The sequence below is a fragment of the Thunnus albacares genome, chromosome 8 (genome assembly GCF_914725855.1).
Source record: "Thunnus albacares chromosome 8, fThuAlb1.1, whole genome shotgun sequence".
Taxonomy (NCBI): Eukaryota; Metazoa; Chordata; class Actinopteri; order Scombriformes; family Scombridae; genus Thunnus; species Thunnus albacares.
The window spans coordinates 29,433,461-29,447,713 of record NC_058113.1 but is presented as its reverse complement, the minus strand read 5'-3'; the positions used below and the strand labels follow the sequence as shown (position 1 = coordinate 29,447,713).

At 39.8% G+C, this 14,253-nt stretch overlaps 1 protein-coding gene across 4 annotated transcripts in view; it reads right to left on the bottom strand.

The window, feature by feature from the left end:
* smarcc1a (SWI/SNF related, matrix associated, actin dependent regulator of chromatin, subfamily c, member 1a) overlaps nucleotides 1–13,672 on the bottom strand; it is a 28,201-nt gene extending 14,529 nt beyond the window's left edge. Inside the window, exons 1-19 of one of the 4 annotated variants that reach the window (XM_044358316.1) lie at nucleotides 13,419–13,672; nucleotides 10,581–10,700; nucleotides 10,396–10,481; nucleotides 9,942–10,023; nucleotides 9,170–9,262; nucleotides 9,002–9,071; nucleotides 8,652–8,721; nucleotides 8,052–8,127; nucleotides 7,461–7,586; nucleotides 6,242–6,360; nucleotides 5,916–6,046; nucleotides 3,295–3,354; nucleotides 3,081–3,118; nucleotides 2,103–2,224; nucleotides 1,856–1,927; nucleotides 1,647–1,760; nucleotides 887–1,055; nucleotides 607–711; nucleotides 296–355 (exon numbers count right to left, since the gene is read on the bottom strand). In XM_044358316.1, coding sequence (XP_044214251.1) covers nucleotides 296–355; nucleotides 607–711; nucleotides 887–1,055; nucleotides 1,647–1,760; nucleotides 1,856–1,927; nucleotides 2,103–2,224; nucleotides 3,081–3,118; nucleotides 3,295–3,354; nucleotides 5,916–6,046; nucleotides 6,242–6,360; nucleotides 7,461–7,586; nucleotides 8,052–8,127; nucleotides 8,652–8,721; nucleotides 9,002–9,071; nucleotides 9,170–9,262; nucleotides 9,942–10,023; nucleotides 10,396–10,481; nucleotides 10,581–10,700; nucleotides 13,419–13,604 — 1,899 coding nt within the window. In that variant the 5' untranslated portion in view covers nucleotides 13,605–13,672. The remainder of the gene's footprint in view (nucleotides 1–295; nucleotides 356–606; nucleotides 712–886; nucleotides 1,056–1,646; nucleotides 1,761–1,855; nucleotides 1,928–2,102; nucleotides 2,225–3,080; nucleotides 3,119–3,294; nucleotides 3,355–5,915; nucleotides 6,047–6,241; nucleotides 6,361–7,460; nucleotides 7,587–8,051; nucleotides 8,128–8,651; nucleotides 8,722–9,001; nucleotides 9,072–9,169; nucleotides 9,263–9,941; nucleotides 10,024–10,395; nucleotides 10,482–10,580; nucleotides 10,701–13,418) is intronic. The other 3 variants (XM_044358317.1, XM_044358318.1, XM_044358319.1) reach the window with 3 other exon arrangements.
* Between the last annotated feature and the right edge of the window lie 581 nt (nucleotides 13,673–14,253).

Below are 14,253 nucleotides of genomic sequence, written 5' to 3'. Positions count from 1 at the left end.
AACTCACAAGCAAATAGAAAGAGGAGAGAGAAGGTCACTGTGAGCAAGGAAGGAAAATTTCAGTCAGATAAATCAAAAAAAAGGTGCAGGGCTTACAGGAAAAGTTGGAAGAATGAGGAACAAGTGGGAAGAGAGAGACAGATGGAGGACATGCAACAAGTGCGAAAACCTTATTATGTGTCCATCAGTGTTTATGACATCTGGATAGAGGAAGAGACCGAGCAGCTAAAATATAATTTACAGTATTTTTTTTTTTTTGCAGATTTGTCCTCTCCTATGTCGTTGTGGGACTCACCTCCAGCAGCAGTAGAGTCTCCTGCTCGGTCCATTCCCTGGTGGAGTTCACCCCTTTACCCTACAGGCAACCAAAACCAATATATTCACATTAAGAATCACATTAAGATAGGGATCATATAATAGGAATGTGTATTAGGAGTATTTAAAGTAGGATAGCAGACACATTTTCATTATAACCTCCAGCACAAGGTGAAAAAACTAATTATTATACATGTGTTGATACTGCTGTTTACCCTTCTTAATTTACTATTTTAAAAATAAGGAATCATAAACGCAAAAAAAACATTAAGTCTGGTGTTGTGTGCTGACCTTTTTCTTGTTGTAGAGGTCGGTCCGAAGGCCGAAGTTTTGCAGGTCGATGGGTTTATCTTTGCCTTTGTCTGGGAAGTTGGGCATCTGCTGCGGAGGTGGAATCTGGAGGGATGAAACATGTCACATTAAGCAACCAGACAACCTATATATCAGTTTGTCATTGAGTTTTTAAAATAATCCATTTCTTGGAAATAGCAGAAAAAGGCATCAGAAATCCAGAGAGAGCAACACGTTACATTCTCATTTCTCCTTCCATCCATCACTCCAGTTTGCTCACTTTAGTCATCCTTACCGGAGGAGGTCTGTGGTTCAGGGGCATGAGGCCCGAGGGTGTGTCGGCCAGCACGGTGAAGTGGGGTGTGGGCGGAGGACCCATCGGCAACGGGCGACTGTCTGAATCAACCTGATAGTTCACCAAACCCCACTGCTCCAAGAACGCATGAACCCTGGAGACACACAGAGATGACATTTTATTATATGTCGTTTGAGCATTTTTATGGTTTATTTAAATTCATTCATAAAAATAAAGTAGAGAGAGCGAACCCGATCATAAAGATGTGCACCGTGGCCTGCTAGCGTTAAAGTGCTGCTTTGCTTTAGCGACAGTTCAGACACTGAGGTTGAAAAAAATACATGGATTCACTACGCTAAGATGCTAATAATCATTAGCAAAGCAGTTTAGAAAACATTCAAGTAACACTGACCATCGCTTTCGCCAGTCAAAATGACAAACGTCACCAGCAGCAGGTCATATCAGCTGTCACTAATTAATGTTAATTCTGTGAGTAACTTCATGATAGGCCAAAATTAAGCTTTGTCATTATCTGGTTTGTGTGCTCTCTGCAAGCCTATGTTTGTAATTATACTCTTCAAAGAGTGTTACTCCAACAAGAGTAATATATCCTTTCAATTGTCTCCCAATTGAACTTTCGCTTTTAAACTTCATTTTTTTGAACTTTCAGTATTTGGATCAAGTAGCTTGTAAAAAATAAAGAATTGGAGAATCGGAAAATGAGAAAAAGAGAAACTTAGTTCACCTCATGATGGCGCAGACGTCCCCGGTCAAGTTCCTGCGGCAGGAGGTGGAGGTGAGGTACTCTTGAGGGTTTAGCCGATACGTGTCAATCATGAAGTTACGGTAGGCCAGGTATCTGTTTAGGAGTCGGGAAGAACAGCGTTAGCGGGGCGGGACGTTACTGTAACATGCAGGTGTGTGTGTGGATGCTGGGTGTGCCTCTAAACTCACATCTCTGGAGTTTTGGACTTGTTCTTTCCGTTGAAGAACTCAGGCAGGGCTCTTCTCTCAATCTCATGAATGCTGGCAGAGAAGGAAATAAACAGATTTAATAGTTGAGCACCGCTGCTGCATCTGGATTGAGCCAAATGTACACACACACACACACACACACACACACACACACACACACACACACACACACACACGCCTTCTCCTGTGACCTCCGGGCTTCCGTACATCCTGACCCAGCTCTTACCAGTTGTAGTCAAACCAAGCGCCGTAGCTGGGGATGATGATGTGGTGCGTCTGTTCGGTCACGTTGTCCTCGCTCGCGTCTATCAGTCTGTTTATTTCAGCTTTGCCCTGATCCTCGTCGTCCTGCGGTCGATTTATTTAGAGAACACATTTAAAAACACCTGAATTTCCCCCTATGGAGATCAATAAAGTGTTTATTGCAGCATTACACAGAGAACAAATAAATAGTAGAAAAAATAATAATAATAATAATAATACATTTCTAGGTGTTTGCAATGGAAATAAGATGCTTTGATTTCTTTTTACAGCCCCATATTCCAAAAACCTTTGCCTGCAAAGAAACTGAGATGGTCTTGGAGTAATATATTATTTTGAAGAAAAATTGTTTCACATTTTAATACGTCCAGCTCCAACACTCAACCCAAATTAATATTAATTAATGGCATGTAAAAAATGGGCACTGACGCCTTATTTATCTGAAAAGTTAAAATCAATTAAACATTTTCTTATCCCTCAGACATGTTTCTGGATTCCCTTCATTCATAATAATTTCTTCATCTCACTTGTTGACGTGTTAGGAAGAAAAGGCTTTAAGGTGTGATTGAATTTAAGGGTCATTTTTGTCATGATTAGTCATTTATACCTTGTTTATCATGAGGTTTTTCTTGTATATTGTGGGGTTCATTTCATGGAAAAATAAATACCTTTTATTCTAAAATACATCCCCCCCCTATGTGATCTTATGCAGTGGGTTGAAGCAGAGACATTTTTTGTTTATGTGGCATTTATTTTAGAAAACTGAGCTACTGTTACACGACCTTTGACTTACACTGAGCTCTAATAACTTAAGAGTGTCGATGTGTGACGTTCTATACAGCTAAAAATATATATTATTTACTTCCCTCTCACTCACACACACACCTACAGTGTTTGGTTTGATGACATAAGCAGACAATGAGTCATAAAATCATCATCTTACCTTTCCACCAGACAGCACAGAGTCATCCTCCATGTCATCTGGAAGAATAAATAAAAAAACAACAACAAACGTTTTAGTTGAGATACATCACACTGTGGCATGGTCTATACTGAGAACTTACTGATCACAGTAAGTTTTTGTTTTTTTTTCTAAATGGTTGATTAATTTAAATTCATACACAACTAAACAGATCATTTCAGTCATAGACACATACCCAAGTCAGCCACATTCCCTCCTTTCACTGGAGTATTCTCACTGTCTTTCTTTGAATTTGCTGTGTATATAAATAAAAAAAGTAAAAAAAGAAAAAAGATATATGATGAGGAATTGAGCACTGAAGTAAAAGGAAGACAGTTTATAACTCAGCCTTGGGCATGGAGGCATTAATCGGCACTCTGGTTTGCAAAAGAGGACACTAAAATAGATCGAGTGTATGTATGTGTGTGTGTGTGTGTGTGTGTGTGTGTGTGTGTGTGTGTGTGTGTGTGTGTGTGTGTGTTAGAGAGAAGAGAGATTTTTGTAAAAGTGGGACATCGCAGATGGGACTTGGTCTAAAAAGAGCATTTTTTAGTAAGGATTGTGAGTTTAATTTTTAAAAGACAATCCTCAAGGAGAGTACAGATCAAGCTCAATTCATCATTGGTTATTCAAAAAAACCCAAAACCCCCCCCCCAAAAAAACCAACAACACATCCTGAGGCTGTTTTCCTACTTTTCTGACTGGAACATGATGTGCGTCTGTTTGTGGAAGAGTCAGAGGACTTCAGTGCCGCCGAGGGGATTTAGCAACGAGCGCACAGGGAGTCATAAAAACCCACTACAGATCTAAACTGGTCTGTTAATTATGGTTTCAAAAATAGAGACCGCTCGCTCATATATTACGACATCTTCAAATACCTTTTTGAGTATGACCAACAGTCCGAAACATACAAATTTTACAATGAAGGCAAAGAAAACCTGCAAATATTCATATTTGAGAAGTAAGAAAGAGCAAATGTAAAAGTTAAAAAAGTAAAAAAGTTGACAAACTTTCTAACAGGATTCAGAACGACAGTAAATGTAAAGACTTTGTGATGACTGACCTAAAAATAAAATGAACAGATTCTTTTTCCATTTATTTGAAACAACATTGTGTCAAAATGGTGAGAAAAAAAAGACAACAAAGCCAAACATACAACTATAAAACCCTTCATGATGAACCAGGTGAAGGAGCTAAAATGTTGTTTTTTTTTGACATTTCTCTGCCTGGTGTGAAGCTCACTGCAGTCAAACAACCTCATGTGAATATAGTTTTTTGTAAGCATCCCATTCCTTCAACCTGAAGGCCTGAATCTTTCTGTCTCTCTAAAATTTTTTGCCAGAACAGAAACTCAAAAGCTTACAATAATAATAATGATGTTACATTCATGGGTAAGCCTTATAGATGGTAGTTTGCTTCACTTCTAAAAGGGAAGAAGGTGGATGATGTGCACCTCAAACCTCCGTTAAGTACAAGTGAAAACATAAAGCAGCCTATAAAAAGACAAGAAGGTGTTTGGATGATGCTCGCTCGACCTTGTAGGTCTCAATGTTGCATCAATACATTTTTTTGGAAGCTTGAACATCTCAGCGTGTAGACGACCTCTTCTTTCCCTCCTCTACATCTCCATGTCTGTTCTTCAGTAATCTGATACTGAAGCTAAACCAGCGTTTTCAGTATTTTGTGACTAAAAGACAAACTGTTCAGACAAGTCTGAACAAAAGAAATTCTCTGGTGTTCCTAATGTTCAACGACAAATTGTTCTTCCCCGGGCTTCTGGCTCACCAGGCGTTAACGGCACTGGGGAAATCTAAACTTAGAACACAGTTCTGCCAACTTTCTGTCAATCATTCGCACTGACATACAAACCTCGAGTGCTGAAACGATCAATAGAAAGGCAAATTAATAGACAGAAAAGAAAACTGATATACAAGTTCAATAATAAACTAATCATTAAAGTCCTCCTCTGCTCAAAAATGTGTTTTCTTCTTCTTGTTCCTTCAGTTTGATGTTTGAGCTTCACGGTGCAGAACGGCGTAAGTGAAGAGTTTGACACTGGAAGGCTGTTTTCATATTAATCTGCTGGAGGAGCTCATTGAAAATCCAGTTGTAAGATATCACAAATACTTTGGAAGCCAATTGTAGTCCAGTATTCAACACACACAAGTGTGATGTGGAAACTTGAAGCCTCCAGTGCAAATACAAATGGAGTTCATGAGAAATCTTGTATCCAACCGTAAATATTTGCATATTCATAGATGGTGGAATTTTAAATGAGGGAGAAAGATTAGATGTCATTTTAATGGTTTTAACAAGATAATTTAACTTTTTTTGTGGAAAAACCATATCAGTCATAAATAATTATTAAAAGCAGAGTATTTTATATACATCATGACATGACAGACAACATGTCTGGAGGGGATCTTTAAATAATTTAAGTTTTATTATTATTGTGAATTAAGTTTGGGACTGTTGGTCAGACATAAGTGATGTGAGAACATTACTTTGGGCTCTGGAACTTTCTAGACACAATCAATCGAAAGGATTAGTGAAAGAAAGATGAATCAATTCCTGAAAGTAACTATTGGAATCATTCCTACTTTGGCCTTAAGCTACACATGATTGCATCTGATCAATTTAATTTGTTTCGGTAGTCACAACAGTGATCTCAATTACAACACGATCAATAGCGCAGCTCTTCTTTGGTCGACATTTTAACCAAACCGCTGCCTTCATCTGATTGTTTAATCAGATCATGCAATAATCAAAAAAGGGGAGTGTCCCTCCCAGCTCGGCCCCGACCCGCGGCACACATACCATTCTTGGACATGCTGCCCTCTTCCATACTGGCGCCGGCCGAGGAGTCGTCCATGTCCTTAGTCATGTCCTCCTCCGTGTCCTCCTCTTCGCCTCTGTGGCCCCGTCGTTTCCAGTGAGGCCCCGGGTTCCTGACACAGAGAGGGCAGAGTCACAGTCAGTTAACCGCAGCTGGAAACCCTGACAAAAGTCGAGTCACTGTGGATGGAACTTAACATTGTGACATTTTAAAAGATGAGGGTGCAGATTTGAGATACTTGTTTCATCATCCTTACGTTTTGAATGTTTTGCACACACTCAAAAAACACAAAAATTGGCCTCCTTACCCCTTCTTTCCTCCCTTCTTGCGGGACTCGGCGGGAGTGCTGGGCGGCGAGGGCGAGCGTCTCCTCTTCTTGCCGGCGGAGTTGGCCTTGCGCTCCTTGCGATCGGGTGTACGGGAAGACTGATCAGACAAAGCCCGTGCAGCGCAGGGAGCGAGGGATGGAGGATGAGAGAAAGAGCCGCAGAATGAGAGGATGGAACGGTTGCACACACAAGGAGGGGAAGCAGTGGGAGAACGACGGCGGGGAGGGAGGGAGGGGGGCAAGGGGGGATGCTGTGGTGGTGGAGGAGACGACCAGGGTTCCTGTATACTGACCTCTCTTAAAATATCTCTTCTTTTACCCAAACTTCCAATTCTTGATTTGTGCATTGTAAAGAAAGTTTTATCTTCTGAACAAATCACTAATATTTTCTTTTTTAATGCTTCCTTTCTCCATGCACTCTGCACCAAACACAAGTAAAAAAAACACCTCTGAATCAAACACACTTTCAATTAGCTGCCAATTTTACTCGTCTAAATTTAAGTTGCAGCATTGAAACATCTACATGGCCAGTTAGCTTAATATTAAAGCAGAAACTGAAGGTGTTTCCATGCTTTTACATGGTATCCAATTGCAATCATGTGAAAACTTTTGATCCGTAAAGCAATTTGTGGTTAGTAAACTTTTTTTTTTCAGTTTACCGTCTCTCTGTCTGATTTTTTTTTTAATCCTTCAAAATAATTTTCCAAACATGAACAGAAACCCTGAAATACATCAGAAGGAGAGAAAGTGTGAGGAAAGGTTTGGAAAGGATGGGCAACAAACAGACGCAGACGGAAGGAGGACGACGCACGATCCACGAGGACACAATCCACCTCATGCAACGAGCACAAATCTGCAGCAAAGACTTCTCTCACACACAAACACACACTCAGACACACTGAGACACCAGCGTTCACGTTTATTTTATCACTCAAAATTTTCCATCCTCAAGTTCCCATCCAGTACAGAACAAATTCAGTGTCTTTTATTGGTTAGTTTTAACAAGTATCACTCCAGACTTGTTGTTGACAACATACAGCATCAGTCAGTTCTCATTCAAATGAATGTGAAAGTGTTTTGACTTGTACAATAGCTTCAATTTGTACTGATGAACCAGGTCTGGAAAACTTTTGGGAACAATAGGAGAAAAAACAAACAAACAAACACACACACACACACACACACACAAAATATCTACCTCCTCCTCCTTGGGGAAGATCCTCTGGCGGAAGCAGACTGGTTTCTTGTTCTCGTCCACCTCGTAGTCTTCTTCATTCATCCACTCGTTGAAGGCATCAGTGTCTAAAACCCACTTAGCGTGGACCTGAGGGGGGACAGTCAATGACATATTATGTGTAACTTATCCTGCTTGCATGCGACTGCCATCACACCGTTCTTCTAACAGACGCTTTCCCTCGTCGTCTCCCAACAGACTGAACTCACTGTTGCAGCCTGATGATTAGTAGAGCTTTTTAGTGTTGATATTAGAATGATGTGCTGCACTTTTAAATGTTTTCTTTAATGACATATAACAGTAACTGTAATCAGGGCATCGCCTACATATCTGTTATGGATTGTTGGCAATGGCAGCTTAAGTTGCCACAGCTGCTGCTGCTTCCTGCATGCTTCTCTTTGGAGCTAAAAGCCATCATAAAACAAAAAAATAACAATGATGGCCTCACTTGACACTAGCGGCTAATTGTTTCTTTGGTATTCAAAAAAGAAAACGGTCCATTTTTAGCTTAAAGATGTTGAACTCTGCTGTGAGTGTTGACTCCTCGCTGCTCACCTTCCACGGCCTGTCAGTGCTGGGCGGCTCCTCCACGTCACCATCCACCTCGCTGACTGATACCCAGGTATCATAGCTAACACAATAAAAACAAACAGCCAGGGGTCAGTAATAAGTACAACATTGATAAACAGACTAGAACAGTTACTCAAACAGAACTGAGATACAGTTTACTGTAAATTATGAAAAGGATAATTATTTCACTATTTAAAAATACACTAAAATATTCTACAGCGCTCTTAGTACGGCACTGCTTTTGAATTACTTAGAGACATTTGATTAAAAATCAGTTTAAAAATCAAAAAAAGACAACTTAGAAGGAAATAAAGATACAGAAAAGTGAAGATCTTTCTAAGCGCTCTTGCCGATCTCTCTTAGGTTAGTTATACACTGAGTGAAATTTAAATATTGGACCCCAGAGCATCCGTTTGTGTCCTTTACCAACTAATCACTTTAAAATGAAGACAAAGGTATGTGCTTTTGGTGACATAATAAAGATGTTAATTCAGAACTAGTTCAAAGATAATGATGAATGAACAGAAATGTATAAGCTGTGGTGGAGGCCCGTTTGTGAGGCTCTTTATCCTCCTCTCTGCTCACCTGTCCGGGTAGAGACCCCAGTGCACCAACACCTGTTTGTCTTTCCTCATGACAGGACGCAGCCACTCCTCTGCAACACACACACACACACACACACACACACACATATTAACTTAAAATCTTTATGAAATTTTGAGTATTGTATGAACAAAAAAAAAACATATACATTATTACAAAATCATTAACAACAAGATAACAGGACAAGCACGTGTAAAAATTGATCTTTTTCATGGCAATAGAAATGAAACAAATTATGGTATATTAAGTCTTAGAGATAATGAAAGTGGGACCAGTGAAATCGACCCTAAATGTTATATCGTATGATTATGAATTGACCTAATAACAGTTACCTTCTTCTTGTTGAGATGGAGAAGGATAAATATGGTGGGTGGCCTTTGATTTATCCTCAGTGATGGAGCCCTGAAGAAGACGGAGAGAAGAACAAAACAATTAAATCTATCAAAGAGATTGATTTAAAAGAGAAATTTGTCATTAACAGGAATCCCTTTTCTCCTCACCTGGTGCCTTTTGATGGTGTCTTTGAGCTTACTGGCTTGTTTCTGCTCAATGTCCGGTGACAGGAAGACAGTGGGTCGAGTCAGGCAGTTGTTCTGGAAGTACAGAGATTTTAAGTTAAAATCAGATTACGACCACTGCTCATCTATCCGTCCAAGCAGTTAACATAGAAGTCAAATTACAAAAAACATCAATACTATGGCTGCAACAAATGATTATTTTCATTACTGATTAATCTGGTGATTATTGTCTTGATTAATTGTTTGATATATAAAATGTCCAAAAATGGTGAAAAATGCCGTTTAATGTTCCCCAAAGCACAAGATGCCACATAAAACATCTTGTTTTGTTCTGAGCAACTGTCACAACCCAAAGATATTCAGTTTATCATCAGAGTAGACTTAAAAAAACAGAAAATATTCACATTTATGAAGCTGGAATCAGAGAATTTTAGCTTTTTTTCTTTAAAAAATGACTCAATGATTAATTATCAAAATAGTTGTGGATTAGTTTTCTGTCTATTGACTAATCATTGTAGCTCTAATCAATACCATTACTAAATTAATTGAGTCAGATCAAAAGACCTCAAAAAATCATATTAATGTCAGTTAACTAAAACAGTAAACTTCTGGCTTTAATAACTGAATAAAATGAAGCTTAGTTCAAATGATACAACCAGTTTTGAAGTACAGAACTTTTCCACTAAGACCAGTCAGGTTATACTGTGAGCTGTTCATCAACCAGCAGCCTGTGTGTGGAGAGTACGGGTCATACCTGGACCAAGTTCTTCTCTACATTTAAGAACATCTCCACGTTCCTGTCCATCCGGGAGGGGTTTTGCAGGTCGAACCGACGCCTGGGGATGGTGAAAGACATTCAGTGAGATGTGGTTGCAACGTTCCAGCGCACTACTCATGCAAATCAAATGACTTTTATGTCATTAATCAGTGACTTGAAGTGTGATTTCTATGACTGTTATCTTCCAACAACTGTTAAGATGTTTAGTCTGGGGTGAAAAATGGAATTTAAGGTATCAGATCCTATTTTATCTTACAGCAATCATGGAGAGAACGGATGCAGATTTCTTAATTTTCAAGGAAACAAATATCTTTGTACATTTGTAGGAGTGGTTACTCTGCCACAAGAGAAGGAGCTACCTGGTTTACAAGTCAGGACTATATGTGAGTTTAAATAAGGGTCTACTGAAGTTAACCACAAACAAACTCACCAGCCCTGCTCGCTCTTAAACTTGTAGACCGACCCCAGGATGTGACAGAGAGCGCCCCCAGCTTTGAAATCCAGGAAACACTTGGCCTTGAAGATAAAAGAGGAACGATGAGGACAAATACCACAAACCGAGACATGCCAGAATGTGGTTTTAATAGAAATACAAAATGTCTGTGTTGTGCTTACAGGCAGCTTGGTGAGAGCAGGATTGTTGACCCTGCGTCCAAAAGCGTCCTCCTGGAACTGCAGCAGCTGGACCACGAGGCCCGCCAAGGATTTACTGGAAGGGGAGTCGTTCTGGACATACTAGGAAGAGACAGAGAGAAATGCATTCGTTAACATGCATCAGTAAAACTTATAAACACACACACACACATCTGGGGCCGCACGATTTCTCACGTACACACGGGGTCACAATTTTAGTTTCGACAACCAAGAGTGGAAATTTCACCTTTGAGTAAGGCTGCAAAATTAGTTCAGTCAGTTACTTTTTGATTCATCGAATAACCATCTGATCAAAAACACAGACAAATACCATTTACTAGGGGTGGGAATCTTTGGGAATCTCATGATTGGATTCAATTCCGATTCTTTGGTGTCCAATTTGATTCAGAATCGATTGAATGAATAGAAAAGGGGGCACAATTTTCAGTCTCTTGCTCCAGTATACTGTGTGCCAAACATTCACTGGTTCCACTAAAGTACAATATGAAACATAACTGGTAGATAAGATAAATGGTCCACAGCCTTTTTCTTTTAAAAAGTTAACTGCATTAATTAAAACATGAATTAATTTGAAAGCATCTTACAGTCTCCTGCCTGTATGTGAGGCAGAGTCCTCCTCTGTGTTATTAAAGTCATGTCTCCAGCAGTGGAGAGCAGCCTCTCCGCTGCACAGTTAGATTTGGGGGAAGCCATCGCTGTCCGACACCCTGAGCAGGCGCAGGGTATTTGAGGCGAGGCGGTCTGAGCACCGAGTTATTTTCTTCAAGTTGTTTAATGTTGCAGTGTGTGTTCGTCAACTGGTCTTGTTTGTTACTACTGGATTTCGCCGCTCCGCTAACATTAGTCTCTCAGCAGCAGCGTAGAGTGTTCAAAATATACTTCATGTTGGTCTTGCAAAAGTAATTATTTAGACATTAAATCAAAACATGCTTGTAACCACTGCCTTTTGTGAAGATAAACTCTAGCCTGCGAGCTGTATACTGTCCGAGTGTGGCACTCCCCTTGCAGTTGAGTTCTGCTTTTTTCGTTCCATCAACATCACGTTCTAAACTAACATTTAGAAAATCGATTTCTGACATTTGCAAAAATCGATGCAGAATTGTCCACGTCTGCATCGCGATACATCTGAGAATCGTCCCCCCCCCCAACCCCTATCATTTACAAGTAAGGACCCAAACAATGCCCTAAAATTTGTGCTTGAAAATTTTACTCCAAGTGACAAAACTTAATGTTGCTGGAGTTTTCAATAAATGAACATTAAGTGTTGCCATTATTGGCAAAACAGGTGCACTTTTTTGTACCATGTCCAATTGCACACATGGTACAAAAAGGTGACCAATTAGACAGACATAAGATTTAACTAAATATACAGACAACACAATAAACAATACAAAAACAGTAAGACTTAAACAAATGTTATGAGTTGACACAGATTTTAAGTTGTTTATGTTTATAGGATTACTATGTATTGACTCATATTAGTACATGTTTCTGTGCATGTATGAACGTGGTGGACTTAATTTAAAGCAACCACTGAACTGTGTGCTTTCACTTGCTGCCCTTCACAGAAGAGGTCAGAGGTGCTTCAAGCTAAAGGTTAATCTACCAAATTTCACATACACATAACAGTTTTTCCTCGCCTCAGGTACATTTTCACTCTTGCTATGGCATTGAGCTATAATGTTGCAAGGGGAAACAATGGCACAAGGTCTGGCTATGAGGAAATAGGACAATCCACACTAAAAAGGAGAAAAGCTAACAAAAGAGCGGGTATATTTATAACAAGGTCAATATCAGGGAGACCTACTTTTAGCCTTAAAGATGGTGTAATCTTTGCAGTGGTTAGATATAAACAAACTCAAGCCAAGCTACTAGGTTAGTCTTTGTAAAAAAGCTAAGTTTACATATTTAGTTTAAAGTGTATTTCCGTGTTTAAAACGTCGCTTTGTATCAAAAGCTGCACTCACAATCCCTCATCTATGTTTATTTAATTCATTTATAAATTATGTTTGTTCATTCATTGTTTTCTTCATCATAACAAACCCAATGTGTGTCTGTGGGTTTGAGCGAGAGCGTGAAGAGACAGGAGGACCATTCTTTGTTTGGCTAACTTTGTGGGCGAGTGGAGCCTGCACAGTCTGGTATGCTGCTGTGTTGACAAAACTCAACACTGCTTACTCTTCTGCACAAAATACAATTGCGCTTGCAAAGTGCACAGAGGGATCGGATGGTTATTTTATGACTAGACAGTCGTTTGAGTGGGAATAAAAAGGCAGGCTAGGTCTTATCTTCTTAATAGTATACTGTATGTTGCTTAGCTGCATGGTGTCCCGTGACTAACATTTTAGTTAGCTTCTCGGGCCTTTTGCAATGCTGATAAAAGGAGAATCACTTAACATTTTGTGAAATGAAAAAAGTTGCAAATCTAAGCTGAACAACTAACCAACAGAAGCTGCAATCTGCCGCTCATTTGTAAACATCCCCCCGTGCGTGTGTGTTATTAGTAACGTTACTGAATGGGCACTTAGTGAGCTAACGGTGAGCTAGCTATCAGATAAACAGCTTGGCTCAAGTAAATTTCGCGCCTGTCCATTTTGTAGCACATTTAACACCAGTACGAACAACTGCGTATCACCTAATACTCGGAAACAACAGTAAACGTCTGAGAAAGCAGCCACAACCTTCAAAATAGTTAATTTTGTCTGGCTACAGCTAACGTTAGCTCGGTTAGCATCGCTCCATTGTGCCAGCGGGACGCGGGCCTTCATAGGAATCAATGGAGCCGCACAGCTCGCTCACCTTCTTGTAGTGCTTTCCGACCCACAGCCGCACCGTCTCCAGTTGAGATATCGTCTCTGAACTCTCCCAGAATTTCGTGGACGGTCCGCCGTCCTTCTTTCGTCCCACTACGGTTCCACCGCCGACCGGGCCGGTGGCCGGTCCGCCCGAACCCGTTCCGCCTGCCGTTGTCGCCGCCGTCGCCATTGTGTGTTTTGTTCGCTGCGTTGTCTTTCTCCTCCACCGCGTCGCCCACCGTGCAAGTTTTCGAATGATATTGCGCAGCCGCAAACGTGTCGAGACTTTTCAAGTCTCGCGAGTCGCGATATAAAAAGGGTTTATGGGACATGTAGGCGCCAACAGGAAGTTTGTTCTGTTAATACTTACATACATTATACATTACACGTTCTTGTCCTTATCGAGACTAATAAAACGAAAACAAGTCTCCAGCGGTGGAAAGTAAGCAAGTACAATTTTGAAGTACTTGTACTTTACTTGAGTATTTCCATTTTATGCTACTTTATATTTCCACTCCACTACATTTCATAGGGAAATATTGTGCATTTATTTGACAGCTTTCATTACTTTTCAGATGAAGATTTGTCACAATGAATAATAATATATATAATATTCCAACTTTTAGTGCGCTAAAAGTCTCTCCTTATAACATAATAAGAACTGAAAGTATTTGCTGGAGGATCACTAGGATCGCTTTTGTTTATTTATTTATTTGTTTTTAAAGGCTATTGTTTTCTTTTTCTTTCTTTTTAAATTTTTTTTTACTTTATTTATGTGTTTATTTAAAACACATACACATGTATACATTTTCCAACTTCTATCACTAGTTAGTGTGATG